At 32.8% G+C, this 26,418-nt stretch overlaps 4 protein-coding genes across 7 annotated transcripts; 1 reads left to right on the top strand and 3 right to left on the bottom strand.

The window, feature by feature from the left end:
• Positions 1-721: 721 nt before the first annotated feature.
• Positions 722-4,059, bottom strand: LOC133320371 (uncharacterized). Its single transcript, XM_061528565.1, has 2 exons — positions 3,203-4,059; positions 722-1,923 (listed from the first exon to the last, which is right to left on the bottom strand). The coding sequence occupies exons 1-2, from the start codon at positions 3,548-3,550 to the stop codon at positions 1,351-1,353; spliced, it is 921 nt and encodes a 306-aa protein (XP_061384549.1). The 5' UTR covers positions 3,551-4,059; the 3' UTR covers positions 722-1,350.
• A 2,022-nt stretch (positions 4,060-6,081) lies between these two features.
• LOC116773343 (uncharacterized) lies at positions 6,082-8,463 on the bottom strand. Its single transcript, XM_032665781.2, has 2 exons — positions 7,844-8,463; positions 6,082-6,725 (listed from the first exon to the last, which is right to left on the bottom strand). The coding sequence occupies exons 1-2, from the start codon at positions 7,989-7,991 to the stop codon at positions 6,082-6,084; spliced, it is 792 nt and encodes a 263-aa protein (XP_032521672.2). The 5' UTR covers positions 7,992-8,463.
• A 429-nt stretch (positions 8,464-8,892) lies between these two features.
• LOC116773228 (ubiquinone biosynthesis monooxygenase COQ6, mitochondrial) lies at positions 8,893-25,825 on the bottom strand. Of its 2 annotated transcripts, XM_061528546.1 has the most exons (10): positions 25,074-25,825; positions 24,120-24,236; positions 23,517-23,707; positions 22,384-22,632; positions 12,972-13,079; positions 12,549-12,719; positions 10,861-11,063; positions 10,216-10,331; positions 9,722-9,888; positions 8,893-9,004 (listed from the first exon to the last, which is right to left on the bottom strand). In XM_061528546.1, the coding sequence occupies exons 2-10, from the start codon at positions 24,148-24,150 to the stop codon at positions 8,975-8,977; spliced, it is 1,266 nt and encodes a 421-aa protein (XP_061384530.1). In that variant the 5' UTR covers positions 24,151-24,236; positions 25,074-25,825; the 3' UTR covers positions 8,893-8,974. The 2 variants fall into 2 exon arrangements, with proteins under 2 accessions (XP_061384530.1, XP_061384529.1); XM_061528545.1 differs by lacking the exon at positions 25,074-25,825 and having other exon boundaries at positions 24,120-24,491.
• On the top strand, positions 13,672-22,161 carry LOC116773340 (transient receptor potential channel pyrexia). 3 transcript variants are annotated; one of them, XM_032665777.2, is made up of 14 exons: positions 13,672-13,792; positions 16,830-17,004; positions 17,111-17,330; positions 17,405-17,561; positions 17,689-17,823; positions 17,971-18,199; positions 18,264-18,509; positions 18,575-18,804; positions 18,880-19,018; positions 19,099-19,292; positions 19,628-19,787; positions 19,860-20,155; positions 21,335-21,532; positions 21,600-22,161. In XM_032665777.2, exons 1-14 carry the CDS (start codon positions 13,763-13,765, stop codon positions 22,002-22,004), a joined length of 2,814 nt encoding a protein of 937 aa, XP_032521668.2. In that variant the 5' UTR covers positions 13,672-13,762; the 3' UTR covers positions 22,005-22,161. The 3 variants fall into 3 exon arrangements, with proteins under 3 accessions (XP_032521668.2, XP_032521667.2, XP_032521666.2); XM_032665776.2 differs by lacking the exon at positions 13,672-13,792 and adding an exon at positions 14,254-14,362; XM_032665775.2 differs by lacking the exon at positions 13,672-13,792 and adding an exon at positions 16,025-16,169.
• Positions 25,826-26,418: the final 593 nt, after the last annotated feature.

Raw genomic sequence — 26,418 nt, 5'->3', positions numbered from 1 at the left:
AAAATTACTTTAGAAACATGTAGGCATGTAGTAAATTTGGATTTTACCTAACTAACCTAATCCTTATACCTGAATGTCTTTAGAGAAACAAAAATACCAATGTTTAACAAAGAGCTAGTTGGGTTGTCGGCATTCATACTATTCAATATTAATTATTATTATATTTTAAAGGCGAACAACGGCGTCAATTCGAGTCTCCTAATATCTACATAATAATATATTTAAAGTAATGTACTCTTTAAGAGTTAGATGATTTTGATGCTGCAGAAATATTATTTTATTATTTCACAAATTTTCTTTTTATTTTATATAAAAGTGGTTAAAGCTTTATGATTTAATTAGTTTTATTTACTTAATCCTACTACATTAGTACTAATTAGTTACTTATTAACAGAGGTAATGAAGATGTGTTCAATAAATAATTTTAAGTATTTCATTATCTTAATCAGTCAAAGTACTAATGAATAGAAATATTATTCATTGATTAGTTTTCTCTAAGGGCGGTTTTTCATTGGTCGATAAGGCTCGCATTCGGGGTGCGAGAGATTTCTGTAACGCATGCCATAGGGCCCGCAAAGAGTTTATCGTTTTCACTGGTCGTCAGAGCCCGCATACGAGGTGCGGGTGATTTCTATAACGCATGCGATAAGGCCGCTCTCTATGATGCACTGGCAGATTATATAAAAGTAAGTACATATAAATATAAAAATAGTAAATAATATTAAGATTATAAAGTAAATGTTTATTTAAATTTTGCAATATTCTTACAAATTTGTACGTTTCGAAGTTTTAATTACGTTACGTACGTACGTACGTTAAGAAGTTTTAATTGAGCAGAATACATTTCCGGTCACCTAAAGCGTACCACCCTTTTTTATGGACACCAATTTATTGAACTATATTGAAATGCCGTTTTCGGAGTGTTATGGGCAGAAACAACAAATTAGGTTACAAAATATTGTTTTCAAATGTACGTTCTTAGAAATAGTTTTATTTGAAAGAAAGAAAGAAAGAAATTTTCTTCTCTTCTTTCGAAAAATCTTTCTTTCTTTCTTTCTTTCAAATAGTTTTATTTAAATTTTTTTCATTTTTTCATTTGATAACCAAAAATGTATCGTTTTTCTCCGATGTACGGATATTGTGTACAACCATCTCTAAATATTGACTAACAAAATATTTCTTTATTGTTATTAGTTTCAAATTTCAATGTCTGGTGGATTACAAAGTGGTTCGGTTTTGGTGTCCGCGAGTGTTGTAATCATTTAATCAATATCAAATAATTAAATGAACTAAAAATGCCTTACCAGGCAAATAGATGTTGCATATTTATAAATAATATATAAAATTGCTTCATATGTTTGTGAAACTGATGTTGTTGACATCGTCTTCATAGTTAGATAAATTAGACACAGATGAGGAACTTAAATATCCTTGATTTTCTGGATCATAGATATTAGACGTCGAGGTACCATAGGACAAAAACGAAGATTTGGTTTGCTGTCTCAATGCTTTTAATTGAATTTCCGATAAAGCCTTTTGAATATCTGTTTTTGCAATAATTGAAAACTCGCGTGGCAATGTACGTAAAGTCGAGGCTATATATCTCCCAAAAATGTCGAATTCATCTTCTTTATTTTGTAGTAACGATGTTGTATTTTTAGTAACATTCTCGGCAATTTTATTTATTTTGTCAATGGCTTCATGTACCTCGTCCTGTCTTTTATTTGATTTGCCCCTTTTCTTCGTTGCTAGTTTTGATTTCACAGTGAATGTAGATGAAGACGTTTCGGTTAGTTCTTGAACTCGATTTTCAATAATTTCATCCGCAGCATTTGAGTTTTCTTCTCTATCATTCTCTTCTAATACCGTATTATTATTTTCGAAGTCAACAGTATCAGTAGCTATTTCCGAATTTTCATCGATCTGTAAATAAAAAATATTCATGATTATATGTTCTTTTTTCAGGTCCCAAACACATAAAAATGGTTGGATATAAAAACTGGATTTCAGTTAAAAGGAATTTTCCTGGATGTATTGGGGCAATTGATGGTAAACATATAAACTTGCGAGCTCCAGCCTGTAGTGGATCTGAGTTCTATAATTATAAAAAAACTTTTAGCATTGTTTTACTAGCTTGTGTCGATGATGATTATTCATTCACCTATATTGATATTGGAGCAAAGGGCAGATATTCTGACGGCGGAGTTTTTAGTAATTGTTCTTTAAAACGAGCAATTGATGACGGTAGTCTGAATATTCCAGCAGAATGTGTTATTGTTGCGGATGCTGCATTCCCGCTTCAAAATAATATAATGAAACCATACTCGGGAAATAATCTAACGACACGGCAAAAAATTTTTAATTACCGTAAAGGGCTCGGCGAATTGTATGAAAATGCGTTCGGTATATTGGCAAGCCGATTTCGAATTTTTGAAAAACCAATAGCCAACAACGTCAAGAATACCATAAAAATAACAAGGACATCTTGCGCGCTTCATAATTGGCTAAGAAAAAATGATTCTAATTATCTTGAACCTGGACTTGCGGATTATGAAGATATCTCTACTGGTATAACAATTAATGGCTCCTGGAGACAAGTACCTCTTCGGAACTTCGAGAACACGGGAGAAGATAATACCTTAACTGAAAATGGGACAACAATTCGGGATAGATTCGCTGATTACTTCAGTAGTGAAGGTGCAGTGCCGTGGCAAACAAGATTTATTCACTAACATTCCGGAACAATTTGAGGGTAGACTGCACTAGGGACAGCGCCTCGGCAGAACCCACTATGCCGCGCGGCACTTGTTTCTTTAATAATACACTTCTCATGAAAAAAACGAAACATTTCGATTTTTATTTAACTTATGATAATAAAACATGAAGTACCTATATAAACAAAAATATATTTCAATTGGATTATCAATTCATTAACATTTTTAATTGAACACCTCATAGGTATCGCTACTAACCTAAACACACATTTTTTCAGTAATCTTTAAAAAACAAACTCGCGAGTTGTTTTTTTTATGAGAAGTGTATTAGATTGTCTCGTGTTACTCCAAAAAATGTCTAAATAATAAAATATTAAAAAAAATAGTGATATTTTATATAATATTATATTTCTTAAAAATTGTATATATTAAATAACCTACTTAACTAGGATTGTCTTTGGTTACATAAATAAAGTTTGTATACTTACATTTGAAAATGTCTTCTCTTTATTTTTAAATGCTCTTAAAAATCCATCGGCAATTGAAAACCATGACACCTTCGGTTTATAAACAGAATCTCGGTCGCTTCCGGATCGAGTGCTCTTTTCAATTCTTTTTAATTCTTGATAGTACGATGACCTTAAATTTTTAATTTTTTTTGGTATATCTTTGTCTGAGATGCCACTAATGTTTAACTTTTCCGCAATTTGTTTGTACGCACTTTGTCTTGCGTCATGATTTTTATACAAAGCACTCGTTACGTTCCACAAACAATCGTAGTCTCGATAGATCTTTACGAGTTTTAGCATTTGTGAATCCGAAAACCGTTCAGCCATTTTGCTCCCACGCTGCGTAAATAAACAGCGTTAATAATATAAATAATGCGCGTAGTATTGATGACGTCTAATAAATGACTGAACGGAGGCGAGTCACCGCATGCTTTGTATCGACCGAGTTATCGACTGACTAGTTTCATTGGTCGTTATCCCGAATGCGGATATCACCCGCACACGTTTAATCGACCGAGTTATCGACCAGTGGATTTCATTGGTTGTTAGCTCGCATGCGGGCTAACTACCGACTGATCGACCAATGAAAATGCGCCTTAAGACGTATTAATAAATGAAATGACTAACAAATAATACTGACACAGATGTTTATCACATAGTTGATGAGTCACAATGGTTGCCAAGCGATTATTTTAGCTTAGTTTAGACTACGTGTATTTTAAGGTGTATTATAGCGTAAGTTACTAAAGGAAAACAAGATGGCGGCGATTCCTACAAACGGAGAACGGTTTTATTATTACTGACGTCAACCCTCCTTGAATGTCGCAACGGTCGATAGCACTGCAGCTGCGTAAAACTGGTTCTAGGGGCTTCACTTGCTATACAACGTTTTATAACGTTCATATGGCTTCACTGATCGTGTCGGAGGGAACTAACGAAGTTTCTCACATTATTGATTATTATTAGTATTCTTTTGCATTACAATAAATTTCAGTATGTATTTTTTGACATTGCTGTTAGTACGGAAGTTTATTAACATATCTATAATTAAGAATATATCAGTTCAAAATAATTAAAAACAATAGAAGTATTTCACAGAATTGGCATTTTATTTTGTATAGGTACTTGCATATATTCAAATTGATTTTATTTAAACTAATGTATATAAAAATGAAGTAGTATATACATATTTTTAATTCTTAAGTGGATTTTAACAATATTAGTCACTATAGAAGACTGTATTTATATAACTTTTAAGAATTGGTTAAAGTATGTTTATAAAGAGCGACCACTTGAAACATCACAAAATATAAATAATGTTTTATTGAGAACTTCTCTATTTATTTATTGCGATGAAGTTCAAGAAAATTACTTAAAGGTAAATATTTTAAAATGAATGTATTTAGGTTGGCATCAAAATTATTGTACATAGCTAGATGTGAGTGACAAAGTTTAGAAATCTTTAGAAGCAAATTTCGAGTACCGAAATTTATAAGGTTTTTTTCCAAGCTGTTCGTATATTTAAAATGAAAGATTTTGATAATGTCAGGTCAAATTTATTTTTTCTTACAAAATATTACATTGTAAAATAATACTAATATCAATAAGAAATCAAACTAAATTTTAACACAATTTAAATAAACTCAATTCTATCAAATAATGTTAGAAAATCCGACCGGAAGATGAGTGAACTTAAAACACGAGAATCGAGTTAAGGTAAAAGTATAGACAAATTCAAGGTAAAAACATCGTTTAAAAGAAAATCAACAAGGTCGGAATATTAAGATGGAATTAGTGAATACATATTATTGTTTTTTATTCCCAGTATTGCAGTCAAAAGTTTTATCTCAAAGGTAAGGACAACGAGCCGTTTCTAGTAAATATTTATACACAGGAAGCAGACGCTTCCTGGAAGTAGAAGGTAAAATAATACCTGCTACTTTTTTTTGTTAAAAACGTCACACCAACGCGTGGGTCTGTCTAGAGTTTAAGAGCATTCTAAAGAAAGCTATAAATAAATGGTCATTCAACCAACATTGTGCTTTCACATATTTATAATTAACAATTTGTGTGAATTTTTAAATATTAAATATTTTTTTCTTTCACCTGTGTGTCGAGAAACTTTAATACGATTTACATTATATTAAATAACTAATTAGATCTTCTTAGTGAAATTAGAAGGCTGATTCCTGGACAAAATAGTATTTCCAATTTGTGTCTAAATATTTCAAATAAGTTCTGTAAGCTACTAAGTTTAAGAAACTATTATTATATTATATAACTATAATTTGTATTTTTTCATACCAAGAATTTTTGCTATGTTCTAAATTTGAATAAAAAGTTTTTATTGTAAATTTATGAAGGAGAATTTCGTTACGATATTTGTAAATACGTACAAATCCCTTTTTTATTGTGAAAGTGATGGAAATTAATGTGGATGAATGTATTCACATATAAGCGTAATTTGATTTGCTTATTCGTTTGACCTTACGTAAGTGTAATGTTATATTTTACGTAATTGTATAGTTTTCTATCTAAGTATAGATAAGCGTGTTCACAAATCCATTTTGTTGTTATATTAATTTATTTATCTGTATTATTTTATGTGTCTAATATTAATGAGATATCTTGTAATTGTTTTTTCAACATATCTGTTTGTTATTATCTTATAATACAATTTGTTGATCGTTGTGATGTATTAAAATGTTTTTGTTTCAAAGTCACTAGTGGACAGTGATATATTTATCTATAAGAGCCCGCGCACACAGAGAGCAGTCAGAGTTCTGCGTTCTAGTGACCGTTGACCGCCTAAGAGTTCCAACGTACAGAAGCTGCGTGCAAATTCTCGCGTTCTAGTTTCATTTGGGTTTTTGCACATTCAACATGTCACTAGAAAGTTCGTCATCCGATGAGGAATTATTGTTCTTGTGGAGCTCAGCAGCTTCTACTTCTTCAACTCGAGAATGCAAGTGTGCATCACTCCCTTCTGCTAGTTGTAGCTCGTACCGGGCAAATAGAGAGGCTATTTCTAGCTTTACCATACTTTGCATTCTAGGTGGGAATGTCTTAAACGTTTGCGCATAACTTAAAAAAAAAAGATTGACTCCATCCATTTTGGCTTTTGTTTCATTTTTATTTTTTAAATATTCTAGTATTTTATCACAATCACTGGGATCTGCGCTCGTTTTTATTCGTTTTCTCGTAAGTTGATTGCTTGATTCAGTTGCATATACAGAAACTTCAGAATGTGTAGTAACTTCTGTTTCATTCATCGTAGAGTTCTCTGTGTCGGATGTAACACTGGTATGATTATTGGCTGGAGAACGTTGACTACTACTTTCTGTTTGTCTTTTTATATTAAAATCGTCTAAAAATCTCAATTGCGAGGCCCATGGCCAAGACTTATACTTTTTATAAGCCTGGCCTGTTGAAGATTCATTATTTTTCTTGTACTTGTTGTAGTTATCCCTCAGACTTTTCCACTTGGTTATCCATACTTTACCTATAAACAAAAGAAAAATGTTACAAGACTTTGCCACAGGAGATACGTTTAAAACAGTCGGCCATTCATACCGTATTGGATTGAAGTGAGTAAAGTAATATGGAAAACACTACAACCACTATATATGGCAGAGCCGGCTGAAAAAGCATGGCAGGAGGCAGAAGCTGGTTTCAAAGAGAAGTTGAGATTTCCAAATTGTATTGGCAGTATGGATGGAAAACATGTTTATATACAATGCCCACCTAATATGGGGACATTACATTTTTGCTATAAACAAGATTCTCTATTGTATTGCTTGCAGTGGTGGATCCAGATTACAAAATTATTTTGATTGATGTTGGCAGCTATGGAAAAGATAGTGACGGTACGTTTTTTCAAAGGACATCATTCTATCAAAAAATTGTTAACAATCAGCTGAACATTCCCGGGCCAAAGCCGCTACCAGGTCGTGAAAAACCAGTGCCTCACGTTTTAATTGGAGGTAGCGGTTTCAAATTAGAAAAATTATTGATGAGACCTTTCCCAATTAATGTAACTATACAGTATGAAAGAAAAGGGACATATAAGAAGAGACTGAGTAGTGCAAGACGCGTAGTAAAGAGCACATTTGGCATTTTGGCTCAAAAATGGCGGGTATTTTTTAAGCTATTGGAACTCAATGTAGACACTCGTTGATGCTGTAAAAGCAGCGTGTTGTTTACACAATTACCCTAGAGTAAAAGGAGATTGTCAAATCTATGATGATGAGACATAAACAATGATCAACGCAGTACCGCCTTCCAACCTTTTTAGCAAACAAATAAGATCAGCACCAACTGTACAGCGTATGCAATTCGGGACGAATATATCGGTTATTTCAATCAATATATCAATATATACCCTGACTAAAAATATTCATTGAAAAAAAATTGGAACAATTCGCAACATGTAAATTGTTAACCTATATATGTTTATGTTTGCAGGGAAATTCAAATCAATTAAAATTATCGAAAAAAAATCAAATATCATAGTAGTGAATTTTTTTCAATGAATATTTTTAAGAGGGTACCAGTTATCAATATTAGACTGACTTCAATGATTGAAATATAATTATTATTAACAAGTGATATTTTACTTACTCTCTCCAAATCCCATTTCTGTGGCAATTTCGAGCCAAGCTTCAGCTTTTTTATCGCGGTTTTTGTAGTCTATATTACTTAAATCGTATAATAAACTCCTTTCCTTAACCAATTCAATCAACTTTTCCGTGTTTGCAAGCTCAGACATAGCGGCGTTTCCGGCGTTCCCTGTCTTGGCGGGAAAAGAACTCTTGGAACGCGACGTTCTGCTTTGACCGCCGCGGTCAGACTGCTCTCTGTGTGCGTTGTTGTTATAGACTCGGTATATTCTAATGAACGCTGAACGCGGAACTCGGAACTCCTGACCGCTCTCTGTGTGCGCGGGCTTTACGCGTGTTTATCCAGAAATAACTTGTGGTGTTCAACTTTTATATTTATTTAGTGGGGGTCATGATTTTATTTTCGTTATTCACTTTCTCCATGTATATTAAAATGCTCATTATATATTTTATATTATAAGTACATATATTGTTATGAATGAACAGAATTTTTTTTTAAAGGAAAGGAAAGTATGAATAAAAGAAATGTTCTATTATTGACAATTGTGAAACTAAAGGAATTTGTATAACAGATTCTGCTTTTACCTCGTTCGGTACTGATCGTGTTTAAAAACAACACACCCTGTATTTGTTAGAAACGTCAATACGGTAAAGATTTCAATAGGTCTTCTCCTCGACGCTTTGAAGACATTTTAATCAATGTGTATCCCAAGTAAAACACTAAGGGAACGAAAGAATGAATTATCAGGTAACCACACCTCTGAATTGTTGAATAAAATCGATAGATATTACATATGATGTTTTTTTTAAAGGAGTCAAAAAATATTTCGTTGGTTATTATTGGATAAAAAGAGTGACAGGAATATTTGGTCTCGCAATAACCCGTAATGTAATTATTATCTTATATTATAAATTTAGTTAGCCTTTCAGTTTTATAGATGACGTCATGTCGGATTTTAAATTACTTCCTTCTGTTGTATTTTTATAGAAACATATATGGAATAATATTTAATAAGAAAATAAAAATTGAATTAATTGAATAAAACGAAGTTTATACATTTTAAGTATATTGCACTATATTGTATTCAGCCTTAGATACGGTTATCATACAAAATATCATCAAGCTGAAACTCTATGTTGTTGCCTGGGACATTAGAATTTTCTGGAACAAAAAAAACGGAGTTAAAAAAATCAAGAAATAATTACTTTAATGACAGTCATTTAGGTTCATTAACATCATTGAAATGTTTTTCGATTTCATAAATAAAAGCTAAACATAAAATGATTTCTCTGTCTGCAAATAGGTAGCCCTGTAATAACTTGAATTATTCTATGGGTTAAAAAAAGCGTGTAAATAAAACAATCACTTAACAAAAACATGTTATATGAAATGAATTTCATCAGTAAGACTAATTACTTCATGTTTAAATGACGAGTCATTCCGATTTATTTTTAGTATGGTGTTACTATAAAATGTTATAAAAATACATTGAGAATTTACGTGTATTCATTCATCTAACGGACTGACAAATATACTAAGGGCATTGAACAAACAGAAAAGGAATAAAAACCACACGCAGTTATGACTAACAAAGCATTTGTTTTCGCAGAATTCGCTCTGATATTTAGATGACCTTCAAGACTTCAACGTTTTGAATCACACACGGTCGGAGTTGCCCTAACCGGCCCCATGCCGTAAAATAGTAACAGCGCTATCTAGCGTCAGTTATTTGAACTACACATTAAACTTAGTGGGTGTTCAATTAATAACAGCGCCATCTATCGGATTTTGCTACGCATACCAGCGTATATGTTGCTTAAAACATTTCATGTGCCTATTTAATTTAGGTAGTTTATTATATATAATCAATTTGGTTACCTTCAGTGGGTGTATGGCGTTGGTTAGCTGCAGGCCAACGCTCCGAGCGAGTACCACCGGTGGCAAGTCGGCGCCGTATAGCCTGTACAACGCGTCAACCGCCAATTGCATGGGTACATTGTGTCGCTGGCGGGCACTTTCGTACTTTTCTAACCAGTCGTTATGACCTGTTTAATTGATAAGATTATTGATGCGAATGATTGGGATTAAATATTTTTGTTGGTTATAGATGTTTCATTTTAAAATTGCCATACTAATACAAGGAAGGTAGAATTATACTATATATTTTAATGGCCATAAATTCAGTAAGAAGAGGAATACTGCCTAATATTGCATGGAAGGAAGGCAAATTGTATTATATGTTATAAAAATTTGTAATAAACGACGTATTAATGGAGGATTTCCATGTTTAATGTATAACGCGAATATTCAATTTAGTTTAGGGCTTATTATACGGCATTCTCTAATTTTCTATCTTACAGAATTAAACTTACTGACGTCCAGGCCGCCATACAGAGCATCTGACAGGAAATCCGTCAAATCCTTAACATCTCCAAAGCCAAGATTGACTCCTTGACCGGCCAATGGATGAACACGATGTGCCGCATCCCTGCATACCGAGCATTATTATTACGAACACTAATAGCTCTTATCACATAGACAATAAGACACATATTATTTTAATAAAATAGGTACAGGTAAATAGGTACAGTTTTAACCAAATAAGAACTCCATCATACATAGGAATATTTTTTTTGGTAGTAATTTTCAAACTGTGATACTATTGGTTTATACACAAATTGGTATTCGATTATGTTGTATGTAATGAGGAAGATATTAATATGATTGGTCTAGTAAAAAAAATCAGCGCTTATAGGCAGAAATGTTGAACGGAAGTTGTATTTGGATGCTTCATAAAGTAAAAATATTCCAGGATCAATTTGAGGGTAGATATTAAAAGACAAAAGCTTAGACCAAAAATACCATCTGTAATACTTAGAATCTTATACAATTTTTTTTTACGACCTGGTACTTTTGTGATGATATCTAGAAATGTGAATTTTATATTCACAGCCTTTGTTAATGCAGCTACAGCCACATTTTTTAATACATTGGCGAATCTATAAAACTGTTCTCACCCGACCAAAGCCACGTTTGGCGCTACGTAACGAGTGCTGTGTCCAAAGCCGAGTGGGAAGGCGGCGCGGGAGGATGGCGCTAGTGTGGCCACACTCGGCGGCAGTTGGCGCTCCGCCCCATCAGGGAGCCCAACACTACGGAGCACCGATCCGAGCCATGACATACAAGCGTCCACAGCACCGCTTCGGGGATACTGTTTCCACTGTCAAAATAAAATTATCGTGAATTAAGTCGCAATACAACAGAAGGTATAATAAAAATATGTCTAAACAAATTTCAAAATTTCTCGTTTTCTAATACATATTTAGTAATTGTGATGATTATTTGAATATATATTACGATAAGCTCAATGTACATTTTTTTGTTTAAAGAAATTAGAAATGTACCAAACATTTTTTGGGGATAAAATCAACCAATGGTTTCCAATGTCTTGGATGTTTGAAAAATTTTTGTTCCGTTTCCGTGAAACTGTTTGAAACATTCAAATATTTTATTATTTTTGGTAATATAGTAATGTAAGAAAAGCTGATTCTGAACAGCAGTGGCGTGCGCAGAGATTTGGGCTAGGGTAAGCAGAATATGTTTAAAAAAATTACCAATTTTCATCATAGTTTCCTCTAAAACTTTGATAATATTCGCGCATAAAGTTACAGCAGTCCGATCAGAACTAACATCTACATATTTTATATATCTATCAACTACCTCTGAGCCACGAAAGTACCTTAAAACAATTAGGAGCTGTTCATAACCGCTTTATGAAAATTATTTAAATCGGAATATCCAGTGAAGATCCAAACATTCTAATTGTTATTATTTGAAAACAACAAACAAGGTAAACAAAAAATTAATTAGTGTGTACACAAACTGCTCGCTACTTATAACTATCATAATACTTTTAATTAAAACGCATAACACTACCATAATGAGATTTAAGACTTTCGAGAGTATTATTCATTTAAATGAAACTAATATATTTTCGGATATACTACGAGATGTGCTCGCCTGCCCGTGATCACGGTCGCTGAAAAGTAACCGAAACGACGGGATTATGTAGTTTTAAAATAATAAAATCCGCATAGTATATCCGAAAATATATTAGTTTCATTTAAATGCATAACATCACCTTTTTTTAGTTAAATCTAAACTGGTCACACACTTTTCCTTTGTAACTACATAACTACAAATTAAATAGTCCCTTTTAATTTGACAGTTTCTATGACGTTTAAACGAGTAGGCTTAAGGATGCAGTGCTTCTCGCACCCTAACACAAGCATAGTTTTTGCACACACACATGCAAATATTTCCTGCATACAACACGAGGTTCGTAGATCGTCCTTGAAATTGTTTGTATGGAATATATGCACCGAGAAGTTGTGCTTACGGCCGTTTGGCTGGGAGGCGGCGTTAGCATCTCGCAGCGGCCGATCGAAAATGTTAGTTTATGACTTGATAGATGGCACTTTTAAGAATTTTACCAAATCTTGAATCAAATGACATATTAAACGTAGGTAAACATTAGTATTGCGTGATGTGTGATTAAAAGAAAGTAAGAATTGAACAATCTAGGTTTCGTTGTTGTATGGGTGGAGTAAGCAGTGCTTATTTGCTTCTATGGTGTGCACGCCATTGCTTAATAGAGTCATAGATACTGCATAGCAGATAGTGAGAAATTTAATTTATTAGTTACCAGAGCATCATTCAGCGAATCTATGAAGTTTTCCTCCGGCATGTTCAGCAGTTGTTTTGCGTTTTCGTGTGTCGTCGACCACACCAGGGAGCTATAGTCTGAGTTCAGTGGTAGAAGTGCCACCGGACCCGTCGGTAGGAAGCGTTGCCATGCCGTTGTATTATCTGTACTCTGGATATAGGAAAATGGCTAAAATATTAAAAATGTGGTCGCTTATAGCACTTAGCACTAGAATATACTTATAGCATTAGAATATGACGTTTATTAGGCTATTTTGCTCTACATTTTTACGCGCCATTTTTTCATCAAAGGGATTTCTTAACCGGTTTCTCGATTTGGGCATTTTAAATGAAAAAAATATCGTCACCCCAATTAATTTTACATAATTCTTATAGACTTTAATGTACAATAAGATTTCTGTACCTCTGCTAGTCGTACTGTAGCAACTACACCCATTTGGTCGTAATTCCATGATAGGTATTGAACACCCATCGCCTCTCGAACAGCAGATTTCGCGCCATCGGCCCCAATCTGCGTATATTATTACGGATCAAATATAAATAAATCTACTAACCTTTAAAGAGGAATAAATAACTTTTCTTCAGTTACGACACAAAGATTTTAATGAAAAAAAACCTAGAATATAGTGGTTGGCGATTTCAGTGTATAATAAATGATATATTAATTAAAATATGCACTTTTAATGTCTTCCAGGAACGTCTTTCCACGGTCCCTATTTGATATGTTTACAATAACATTCAAAGGAAAAAGATCAAGGGGGAATAAAAATGGTTTGATGTCAGTAAAACAATACACGTCGGTGAATTTATATAGAAATTTTCCAACGCTCACTGCATTCAGTTTTCGCTGTGGTAAATTCGTATTTTAACGTAACTGTAGTCAACGGAGCTTTTGTGAGAGAGATCTGGCAGTGTGTGGTATTACCGAGAAAATAGAAATTAATAATTTATACGGACCGGAAATTTATTTCAAATATTGAGGTCATTGATTACAGATTTCTCGTAACAGTCTCACACATATGATTTCTGTGAAACCTTTATGAAGTTATCTTAGACGTTTTGTTTGTGTTAAATTGGGACGCCATATTTAAGGCAATCGGGTTAGAAAAATGTGTGCGTTGGCAACAGGAGTGCTGTTATTAAGTGGATTTTTGGAGAGAATAAATTTTATAGAAGATTTCATTTAACAGTGAAATGTCTGAGACTTCAGAACAAATATATCAGGTACAGTAAAGACCGCGATAATATAATGTGTTTAAAAGAAAATAATACTACACGTACCTACTATATAGAAAATGAAACAGAGGTTAAATTTATATACTTGACTACTGAAAAAGTTATCAAGTATATAAATTTAACCACTGTTTTGTAAGAAGCTTCTGAAATACTGTTTGACGAAAAAAAATTATAGTTGTAAACAGGACTACTTTTAGATTTTTATATGTACGTAAAAATAAAGTAGATTATGTAACATAGGTTTGATAAAAAAGTTCAAAATTAATATATATATATTAAAAATATTAATACAAAAAAAAATATATATCTATATTGTTTGATATTATGAAAATAAGAACACACGAAGCTCATCACTTCGACGTATGTCTAAACAAAGGCTAAAATAGGATCGAACCAATTTACGTAAACATTGTTTAATTTAGATAGAAAAACTATCAGTTTTGCGAGATACTTGCTGTACTTTGGAGTTCTTATTAGAAATTATTCTGTTTTTATAATAATACGAGTGTCAAAGTGAATTGGGACATGGTTTTGAGAAACGCAATAAGACAAGTCAAGGTTTGTTAACAGTGTAACGAGTCCCGTATCAATAATAACAAATTATCATTAAGAAGTATAAAAAAATATATATGTTAAAGCATAAAATTCAAAGATTTATGCTTGCCTGAAGTAAAAGCCACCTGCACTTCATAATTCTATTTCAACAACACTAACTGCTGTGAACAATGTAACTCAGGGTTGGCTCTGTGAAAGCAATATTCATAAAATAGCCATTAAAGATTTCATTGGATTGACTCATTGCCGTAATTAATCCAAGGATAGATTATATTACAATTAATTCTTCGGATACTTCCAATATTTACTGATCAATCAGAATAGTATAAGACAGAAACGCTAACTAGAATATCTTAAGAGGATCTAAATTGCAAAAATTTCGCATACTTAGCGATCCCCTCAAATTGATATATCTTGCGGTTAATAACTCTTTAATGTCTTATAAAATTTACGATACTTTACAATAGCATTACTAGAGCCACAGTGTTTATTTGTTTATGAAACAGCCAGATTTTATGGCGTATTGACTAATGAAGACTAACAGCAGCCCTATGAACGTGCTAATATTGGAATGCGAGTTAGGTTTTGACCAATTGCTTGCACGTTGCTGTATCTTATGATGTTTACAGACGACTTACAATTATTATATTAAAAACGACGGACACAATTTTTAATGACATCAGGCCAGTTAGTGACGTTGTTTTTTTCGGACGGATCGCTAATCATATTATACAATATACGTGATTATATAGTAAATACTAAAATTCCATTAAGGTACCCAAATTTGCAATGATTTATGAGACTTTTTTTATGGTTACATGCTTGATATATTGATGATGTAAATAAATAAATAATAATAATAATAATTAGACATACTTACATAGTGATATATAATAATAGAGACATTAAAACGTATATTACATACAAATACGGTTTAAATTTCATTGTTACGGTAATTTTCTATGGAAATAAAGTTTGTTAGTAGTGTTTGAGAAAGCTATTGAAGGTTCAAAATTTTGCTTTCTGGACTCGTAAAGATAGGCCCACTCACACTTAAAGCACCGCTCCCTCTCTCTATTAAAAGCAATATTACGGAAGTAAAGACATATGAATGAACAAAATTTTTTTTACACAAATTTTCTGCGCGTAGTCTATTTTTATAAAAAAAATAATATCCAAATCCATTATCTCTTAGGCGTATACTTTCAAGAACTTGCATTTATTTTATAATATTGTTTTTAAACAGAGAATAAAATATTGAATCACATATTCTATTAAATTTAAAATATTACATATAATCTGTGACGAAAAATTTATTATATCCTATGACAGTTTTTAAAATACGCTTTGAAGTAACATGCATACTTCTCAGCGAGTATCGTAACAAAAATGTATCATATAAACAGACGTCGTTTTGAAATAGAAATTAATGAAAACATTGGATAATAAATAATACGATTTCACAATCTTCACAAGAAACAGTTGAAAGAACCTAGTATATAAATAAACGCTACGATCAAAAAATAGATAAAGAATTTCCATCAAGCGCGCAGACACAAAAAAAAAATCTAATACAACAGAAGTATATAATTCTTTATAAAAAATGACTCGATGTAAAAATTCTTAAATAAAAAGTTTAAAATAATGTAGTATATATAACGGCATCATAATTTAGTTTTGTTGGCGGAGACGATCCAATGTATGAAGCTTTCAGTTTTACGAGAAACGCGGGCGGGCAGTGTTTTGATATGAGCGAGAGTTCACACTCGTTATGCCTTCGGTGAAAATAAAAAGTTCCAGCAGCAAAAAGGTTGTCTTAGCAAATAATAAATTATAATCGTAGTTCAAACATTGTGTATATGAAGGAAATTTAAGGACATTTCCTAGTTTCTGCCTGGCTATATTTTCTAAATTAGTGAGTGCTGTGGTTTGTGGAAATATGCACAGAATAAGATTTTATTTGTATGTGGATCTGTATATATGATTATTTAGAATTTGCGTTTAACTTTAATTAGTAACGGATACTGATATTATATTCCCATTATCCATGGATTATATTATGTTGAGAAAAAAAATCAAGAATATTTCCCTATCAGCTGTAAGCACGCAGTAATCTAAAGCCGCTATAATTAATTTACGTAATAAAGTTGACAGTTTATTTTAATTCGGATATTTTTAACAAATCGGAATGTTGGCCGCCTTTAAACCACATTTCGGTAAACAGAATTCCTTTGACCTGAATTCTAAAATCTTTTACTTTTCAATGAACTCTTCAAAATTATCACATAATTCGGTAAAAATATAAATTTTCATTGTTTTTAGTTTATTTTAAAAATGCTTTTAAATAGTAATTGTGTATTGTATCACGATTTGGTAGAATATGTTATTACAAATTGTTTTTTCTCTTTATCAAATCTACCAAAAAGCAATATAATTAGACTTGGGTCTAATGTTTTGTTATAAACATCAGCGCTATCGTGAGGAAAGCGATACACGATGGAGGGAAGGCATAAGAGAGGTCGCAGAAGATTCCGATGAAGGGGAGGCCGATATCAACGTGGATTATATATCCAGTGACGAGTCCGCGCATATGCCCGACCTCGGAGACCGACTTAGGGTAAAATCTAGAGATATATGGGATTTGGGTATGTTTTTATATAATAACATTTGATAGATACAAGCTGCGGATCTCTTTAGTTTATATTATACTGAACAGAGAACTTTGTATTAAAACTATTGCTATTTTGCTAGAGGAAATACAGGAAACACTAAGGCTACTACAGTCAGCTGATGAAATATCATCATTGATAGAGACCGCCCATTGCGAAGATGTGGTATCTTATGCTCTGGAAATGGATGAAGGTGGTGTACGGTGTGCTATGCTATGGGCTTGTTGGATGGGAAAGACCTGTTTACTTTCTAAGCTATTAAAAATCGGCGGAGATCCAAATAGCAGGGATGATGCTGGCAGGTCAGTCAAGACTTTTTAGTGCACTCTAGTATATATATATTTCAGGATAGTTCAATAATAGTAATTATTTTCAGGACATGTTTGCATTTAAGCTGTTTAGTTGGAAATGGGGAAACTGTGAAGCTTTTATTGGAACACGGAGCTGATCCAAATATGTGGGATTCTGTATCTGAAAGAAAAGCCACTCCACTTCATTGTGCTGCTAGCGCTAAATCTTTGAATTGTGTCAACGTAAATAATTAAATATATATTTGTATTTATTATTTAATTACGTTATTAAAAGATACGTAGATAGGTATAACTAGGACCCTTGTTATAGCATGTGAAACGATAATTCAGTTTCCCTTTACTATTTCAGGCTCTATTAAATCATGGAGCAGACGTTAATGCCGGTCTTAGCGAGCACTCTCCTTTACACTACGCTGTTATGAGCGATGCGCCGGAAGTTGTGAGCGCGCTTTTAGAAGCCGGGGCCTGTCCTGACACGCCGCAGGTGTGCCTGTTTTAAATCATACCTTTCCAAACAAACGAATGAAACTATTGAAACAGAATAATGGTTCGAGAGAACTGACGTCATATCCAAAGATAGATTGCTCATTGTTATATTGATACAAATTATTAATATTTAATGATATTTTAGGTTTTTACAGAGACTCCCTTACATGTGGCCGCGTCATTAGGATCGGCTTCTTGTATGAAATTACTTCTGGATGCTGGTGCCGATGTCCGGGCGGCATTAGGACCAGGTCGCGCAACCGCTTTGCATCTCGCTGCGGTAGACGGTCACGCTGAATGCGCAAGTCTTTTGCTTGAACACGGTGCTAGAATTGACTGCCCGAATTCCAGAGGACAAACCAGTTTACATCTAGGTAAAATCAGCTGCAGTAAATTGAGTCTAAATGATGCAAATTCTACGTAAATTTTACGTTACAGCTGCCTTAGCACAATCTGTGGAGGTAGTGGAGCTCTTGGTTGCGAAACGTGCTGACGTTCGGGCAAGAGATATTGACGGCAGGACGCCGTTGCATGGCGCTATTGTGAGAGGAGCTCGAGCATGTGATGTAGCGAGATTACTTCTTTCTGTGGGAGCTGATCCTAACGCACCAGATAATTTTGGATACACTCCACTGCATATCGCTGCTCTTAACGAGTTCTCAGCGTGTGTTTTGCTACTTTTGGGTGGGTTACTGTGATATCTAGTTATAATTCTCCAATCCATTGATTAATATATAATTCTTTTTTAGATTATGGAGGCGACGTAACACTGCGTACAAATGGCGGAGTGTCAGCCTTGTCGTTTATAGTTCGACGGGTGCCAGATGTAGTTCCACGGTATTTATGCAAATTCGATGATGCCGTGCACGTGAGTGAACATGAAATCGGCGATGTAGACTGTGAGCTCACTATCGACTTCAGACCACTAGTACCTTGCCTAACAAGAGGTGAGGCGGAATTGCTACTCGCATTTGTTGAGGTGATTGTATTATGTTCATTTTGTTTAATGCATCAAGATAGCAAAAACTTTAAATATATTTTTTATAATTTGCAGGTGGGAAGAAAAGACGTATTAAAGCATCCGGTAGCGGAAACATTCCTGTTTTTGAAATGGCGAAGAATAAGAAAATTTTTCGTTTTGAGTTTCGCTTATCACGCCATATTCATAACTTTGTATAGTCTGTATATACTTCGTTAGTATATATTTAAATATTAGAGATTAACCTTATTTTTGATCACCTATATTTTTTTACATGAAACTTGGTTTTCGCAGAGATTTTTCTGTGTGAAGACGTTACTTGCGATGTTCCAAGCTATCTTCGACCAGTACAGTACGTAATAGTACTCTTGAATTTATGTTTTTTATCAAAAGAAATATTTCAAGCATGTCTGGATTACTCAGCGTATATACGCCAATGGGAGAACTGGTTGCAAATATTAATAATCATAGGCGTTTTTCTATGTACAGTGAGTAACGATATAATTACTATAAAAATCTCAATATTTGATAAATAGGAGTTACTTACATCATTTCAGAACAACCGAGCCTCCCTGTGGAAAAAGTCTTATAAATTCTGATACAAAACAGCTAACTGGGTATAAGAATTTATCAGTTAAAAAAATATTTATAAGATTGAAAAAATTTTCTGATACAGATTTCTATAAGAATCTATCAGTTATGAGAATTTATGAGACCGTTTCCACAGGGCTATATAACTGAATCGAGATTATGATATTGAGCAGAATTATTTGGGGGCGACGCATTTATTTAATAACGTATGAATATATCCAATATTTTTTAGATCCCAACTTGGTATATGCATAACGGAGCAGCAATTACCAACACATCAAACTGGCAACATGACGTCGCAGCTATAACAATTTTTTTTTGTTGGCTTGAATTAATGATGATAATCGGACGTTTCCCCACATTCGGTTTATATGTCCAAATGTTCACAACAGGTGAGAATCTTCTGTCATTTCTCTTGAAATTCAATTCCACGATTCCTCGATATAACCACGATTTCTTTTTAGTGACTGTGAATTTTGCTACATTTCTGATGGCCTATAGTTGTCTTCTGATGGCATTTGGTCTGGCCTTCAGTGTGCTATTTAGCAACTATCCAGCGTTTCATTTACCAGCTGGTTTGGTTAAAACTGTCATGATGATGTCGGGAGAGTTGGAGTATGAGGACATTTTCTACAATAACTGCACGAATTCTCAGATACATTATCCTTTGACCGCTCATGCGATGTTTTTGATATTTGTGGTTCTGGTAACAGTTATATTGACAAATCTTTTGGTGGGTTTGGCAGTTAGCGATATACAGGTAATATTTTATGCTATTGTTTTTGGTCACGTTAATTACTTATCATTTGGGGCGTGCACGAGATTTGGGGTAGGGTAAGCAGAATATGTTAACAAAGAAAAAACAAGTTTTATCGAAATTACCGCTTCTAGAACATTGATAATTTCCGCGCAACAAAGTTACAGCAGTCCGATCAGAACTAACATCTATATATTTTATAAATCTATTAACTACCTCAGAGCCACGAAAGTACCTTAAAACGATTAGGACCTGTTCATCACTTCTTTATGGAAATTATTTAAACCGGAATATCCAGTGGAGGTTTAAACATTCGTGTTATTATTATTTGAAAACAACAAACAAGGACAACAAAATAATTTATATGTGTGTACACAACCTGATAGCTAGTTATAACTATCATAATACTTTTTATTAAAACTAAACTGGTCACACACCTTACCTTTGTAATTATTTTAATTTTATATTGAAACGACAGCATTGGAAATGTACTCGTAATTAATTTCGTTAGACACACAATCCCAGTACAGATGAGCTCACAGCTATAATTTCCAATAATTTGTTAATAAATTCATTAATTTTCTAATTAAAACTTATTCACTTGGCCTTAGAAATACAATCATAACAAATAAAATAAAATGGCGAAAAATATTTGAACGGTATACCGACAAACTAAATAGTTCCTTTTCATTTCATAATCAACTCCGTTTCTATGACATTTTAAATGAGGAGACTTAAGAAAGCAGTGTCTTTCGTACACTAACACTGTGTCTGTGAGATTATTTTATGGAATATATGCACCGAGTACTTGTGCTTACGGCCATCTTGACTGAGAAGCGGCGCTAGCCGCTAATAACGGCCCATCGAAAATGTTAGTTTTTACGTTAATTGATGGTACTTTTAACAACTGTACCAAATCGTGAATCAATTGATTTATTAAATTTAATGTAATGTATGATTAACAGTATGTAAGCAAGAATTAAACCATGTAGGTTTAATTGTTGCAGGGATAGGGTAAGCAGTGCTTATTTGCATCAATGGTGTGCACGCCACGGCTTAACACATTATTCTCCTTAAATGTTAAGCCTACTTATGTCAAGTTTGATGATTTTTATTTTTAGCAACTTATTTTTTTGTAAAACTTATACTTATAATCTTTAAAAGTTACATAATAAATTATAGGCCCTACAAGAAAGTGCAGGTTTGGACAGGCTAGTTAGACAAACTCAACTGGTGGCGCATCTCGAGAGTATGCTTTTCAGTTCTCTATTGACATGTGCCCCACAACAGTTGCTTGCCGTTTTGCGGTGGGGTGCCTTGTTGACAGCTTCACACATGCGTACGTTGAACATCAGGCCCAATGACCCCAGAGAAAATAGGGTAGGCATTTTTTTAACTAGTGTAATTAAACGTCATCACCATAATATAGAGGGTGTTCTTCTTGCAGATACCGCGGGAGTTGATAGCTTCGATTTACAAAATGGTAGCAAGCCGCAAGGACACAAAAAAGAGCATACGCAAAAACAATAACTACGAATTTCGATTAAGAAAAGAAACAGATCAAGAGGACATTGAACGCCAACAACACGTTAAAAGAAAAAGTTATTTATATGAAAGATATTCTTGTGAAAGTCAAAACGTCGAGCGGCGTAAGAAAACTACCAATTCTGGGTCGATTGACAATAAAAATAGACCAGTATCTTTTTCTATAAATGCTATACAAGAAATATGTATGGTGGATATTAAGAATCAATTGGCTGAATTGACTAAGAAGATAAACAAGTTGGCCGAAGTAACCGATTCAAAATTAAGTTTCATCGAGAAAAAATTAGACGAAACTCGACCGCCTTAAAGTTAATAGTATTGTTAGTTAAATTATTTAGTATTACGTCTCTTTGGATATAAATAGCCCTGAGATTGGTTTCAATTACCATATAATTTTTGATAGTAATTTCACTCAAAGACAATCTTTTTTTTTTTTAATGAACAAGATGTCAAAATTTATTGTAAAAATTAAATAATAAATATTTTTAATATTACGTCATCGGGTTTTACCTGATAAAATTAATTTTATATTGTCCAATAGGTATAAGTCTATTAATAAATTAGGACCAAATAAATCCGAAGTTATTTGAGTCTTATTTCACATTCGCCTAAGTATTAGAGTAATATGAGATGGTATTAGAAAAGGAATGATTTTAAGTATAACATATTTTTACAAACATACTCACCAGTAAGTCACATATGTAGCTATCCCCGTTGCTCATTTTAACTATATTTTTGGGACTATCATTCTTAGCTAGTTCATATCCCCCTATTTTAGCACCATATACAATTTCTACATTTTTTACATCTTTGGACTTCAACTCTTTGTTGATGGCCTCAAGCAAAACATCATTTTCGACAATATAAGCTAGATCATCATCAAAGATTTCTGAACTGCTAAATGATATCAAAGCATCGGAACATGCATCCCATACCTGGAAAGGACAGACAGTTTCATATAAAAAATACCTATATGATATTTATAATGGCATTATTGAACACTTCAATGATCAAAATCCATGTTTAGATCAAGAATAATAAGAAGGTAATTTCTAAGTAAAATTATTTAATAATGAGTTGCAAGTGACTGGTACATAACAATAAAAATAAAGAGATTTTTGTTGAAAAATTATTGCGATATTGGTTATTTTCAGTAATATAATTATACTATCAAAAATAAAAATTGTTTTGTATTGTCTTCTAACCAAATACTTTGACAAAAAAAGATCCTCACAGGTATAATATCAATATAGATATATTTATGTATATATATATACACAATATATAGCTTACAAGGGAGAAATTCTGACATACAAATCAACCAAACTATAATCTTATCTAGATGAGAATAGTACACATAATATTTTTTCTGCATAACAATGCCTAAATAAAGCAATAACCGATTGAAATTATATATAAATTTTTAATTATATATTTTGTAAATTATTCAATAATCTCAAGTACAAATAATAAGAAGTTAAAAGTTGTGGCCTGGAGGTTAAAGGCTCGCCTCTCATAAGTGAGGGCGAGGGTTCAAAACCTGGCAAGTACCAATGTGATCTTTTTATATGTACTTTCTAATAGTATTTAGACACCACTGACAGACGGTGAAGGAGAACATCGTGAGGAAACCTGGACTTATCATTTCAAATTATAAGTTTAAAATCGCCAATCGGCCTTGAGCTAGTTTTGATTAATGCACTAATCTACTCCTAGTGAGAAGAGTGACTCAGCAGTGGACTCCAATAGGCTGATGATGATGATGATAAAAATCTTACAGTATCCACTCAAGTAAATACATAAATCTACATATACTTACTTGCATATATCTAACCGGCTGTAATCTCATATTTTCTACGTGTTGCCATACTTTTAATGAGTTCATCAAAGATTTGGTTTTTCCATTCAAAGCAACCACCCTGTTGCTGTACTCAGGCTTAAATTCAAACTTCTTATTTGGACTTCCTTCTAGTAGTAATACTTTTAGTTGTGAGAGTAAAGGATTTTTACCTAGAAAAGTTTTTATACAAACAATAACATCAGATAGAATAAAAATTTACCTAAAGGCAATGAAGTAATGCAAAATTAAGAAGAAATCCTAAGTTATGGTTTTCACATCATTTAACTTTGAACAAGATAGAAATTATTTTGTTGTTGATTTTTTTGAAATTCATATTAGTAGTAAAAATTTATTATATTGCAATGTATGGAATTCAATAAGTAGTCTGTCTTGAATAAATTCATTGTTACTAAGTTGCCTGGTTCAATCTCAACATTGAAATTACAACAGCAAGTTGATAAAACAAAACAAAATTTCAATTAACTATTATCATTTATTTGTTGAAATATATATTTTCAGAGAATAGGAATGATAAATAAATAATTAGGTAATAATTGGTACTAGGAACAAAATTGAACATACCCATTGCACAGGCTAAGGCACATCCAACCATACCACCGCCAGCAATAATAATATCATAATTTCCTTTCGCGTTAATTTCTTTTGCATTAGATATTCTTCGAATAGATGAAATAGCTCCTATATTATTGGATATTGTACAAAAAAAATTTTTGCTTTGTATGCATTTTAAAATCAACATTTTAGAAATATTTCTGACTTGGAATTATATTCACAACCAATAAATATCTTTATGCAGGAAAATATTTTCTACAGACTTTTAAATTTAAACGAAATATTAGAGTCTAAACTCTAAATATTACACATTTAATATATTTATTACTTATTATTAAAATTGTGTTCAAATGGTAATTTTTTTTTACTCATAATACCTAATGACAAATGTCAAAACACTACTGTTAGATATCAGAATTTCTAGCTGTCAAATTATTAAGCTATGTACTCATTCTATCCGTCTATTACTGAAAGTAATACTTTTATTGACGATGTATTAAATTTAACATTAAATTTATTTATGTAAATATATTAAGTAAAATAAAATAACATTATAAAAAATATATTTTTTCTTTTGTCTGCAACTCAGAGAGAAAAGTGTGTTAGAATAATTTATATGGTAACCACACGGAATTTGAAGATAGATGTTTTATTCTCATGTCTAATCTACATTATTTTAAAATTGCATCAAATTCCGTTTAGCAGCTTTTTTTTTGCATAAAAGGGTAATGGACATTCATACAACCCTACATACATTCATGTATTTATATATCCATACACCTTCACAAACTTTCCGATTTATAATACCAGTAACTAGGATCTTATATATTTTTCTCTGATATTACAATATTAGTAGTGACTAGATAATAGAAGTTAAGTATTGATAAATGTTAGTATTTTTTGGACGAGTTGAAATCTATATTTAAATAACTGCAATACTTAAGGCAGTATAAAGATGTTTACCTTGAATCAGACCGTCGAGGCAACGAGTTTAGCGGGGGGCGACGAGATCTTGTGTAGACTTTTGTTGTCTGTATGAGCTTATTAAATTATTAATCTTCTTCTTGTTGAAGTTGCCTTCAAAAAAAGATTGATATTGGAAGTAATTAAAGTTTTTATCAACATAGTTTTTTATTAACTGGTTCCGGAGAATATGAATATTATGGCATAATATTATATACTTCATTTTTGACGTCGTTTACGAGTTAAGTTTTCAAACGGAGACATTTTAAATAGACATATTTTGACTTTTAAAAAATCCAAAATATTGATAACGCCCCAAGGCCTCGATGTCAAAATGTCTCAATGAATTCGCTTATAGATTGCATCAAGTTAAGACATCCTCTACTTATATGTGACATATATCGTCTCAGTATAGTCGATCGTGGATACTAAGCTTAAGACAAAGATATATACAATTTTTTCAATGGTCTTGAAACTACCAAATACATAAAATCGACCTTAATTTCGAAGGAAAAAGGGTTTATTTAAATTACACAAACATATGAACAAGCCTCAAGTCTGTATAGTGTGTTTCGTCTTTGATAGAAATAACACATTTGTACCCATACAAAATATTGGTCTTTATGCAAATGAAAAGGCAAATATTTCAAATATTTTTCTTGTCACAGACAGACAGACTCACAGACACAGACTTGTCAAATAAGAGATTAGTAGAAACATATCAAATAGTCTATATGTAAAAAAATCAAGGTTCCAAATTTTAGGAAAATGTGTACTTACTAGATGTAAAATTTTTGTTATACTTTTAATGTTGTATATGACAATCCGTAATTAGGTTAAAATAGGTAAGATTTCTATTGGTTTTACTAGACATGATTGAAAACACCCAACTAAAAGCATTGACTATTGCTTGACTTAAGTTTAGTTCAGTTGCTTAAAAATACTATATAGCAGTTAACAATTTATTTAACAACCTAACACATTTAAAAACCTAAGCTTAAATTATGAAAATGACATCATTACCTCAAACTCTTTTTGAGAAAAACTTATTGCATTTTGCTAATTTAGGATAGGGTTGATGTAGTTCAAGAGAAGAATAGTAGGTGCTTCGGGAAACCTCTTGCTTCTGGCTGTTGTGTGTGGCAAGTCAGGGTGGTGTGTCGATGCTACCTTTTGCGAGGCTGTGATGCTCGAAAAAGCGGTGGCGGAAAGTGAGTGAGAGGCTGCCTCCTCTCTCCCCTTCCACAACAGACGCATTGGGCGCCGTAAGGTGGCCGAATTCCGACCACCGTAGGGCGCGTCCTGTGGACGGTAGATTCGGGGCATCTTGACGTCCGAAAACAAC

The sequence above is a fragment of the Danaus plexippus genome (assembly GCF_018135715.1).
Source record: "Danaus plexippus chromosome 18 unlocalized genomic scaffold, MEX_DaPlex mxdp_20, whole genome shotgun sequence".
Lineage (NCBI taxonomy): Eukaryota > Metazoa > Arthropoda > Insecta > Lepidoptera > Nymphalidae > Danaus > Danaus plexippus.
This window is presented reverse-complemented; position numbering and strand designations above follow the sequence as displayed.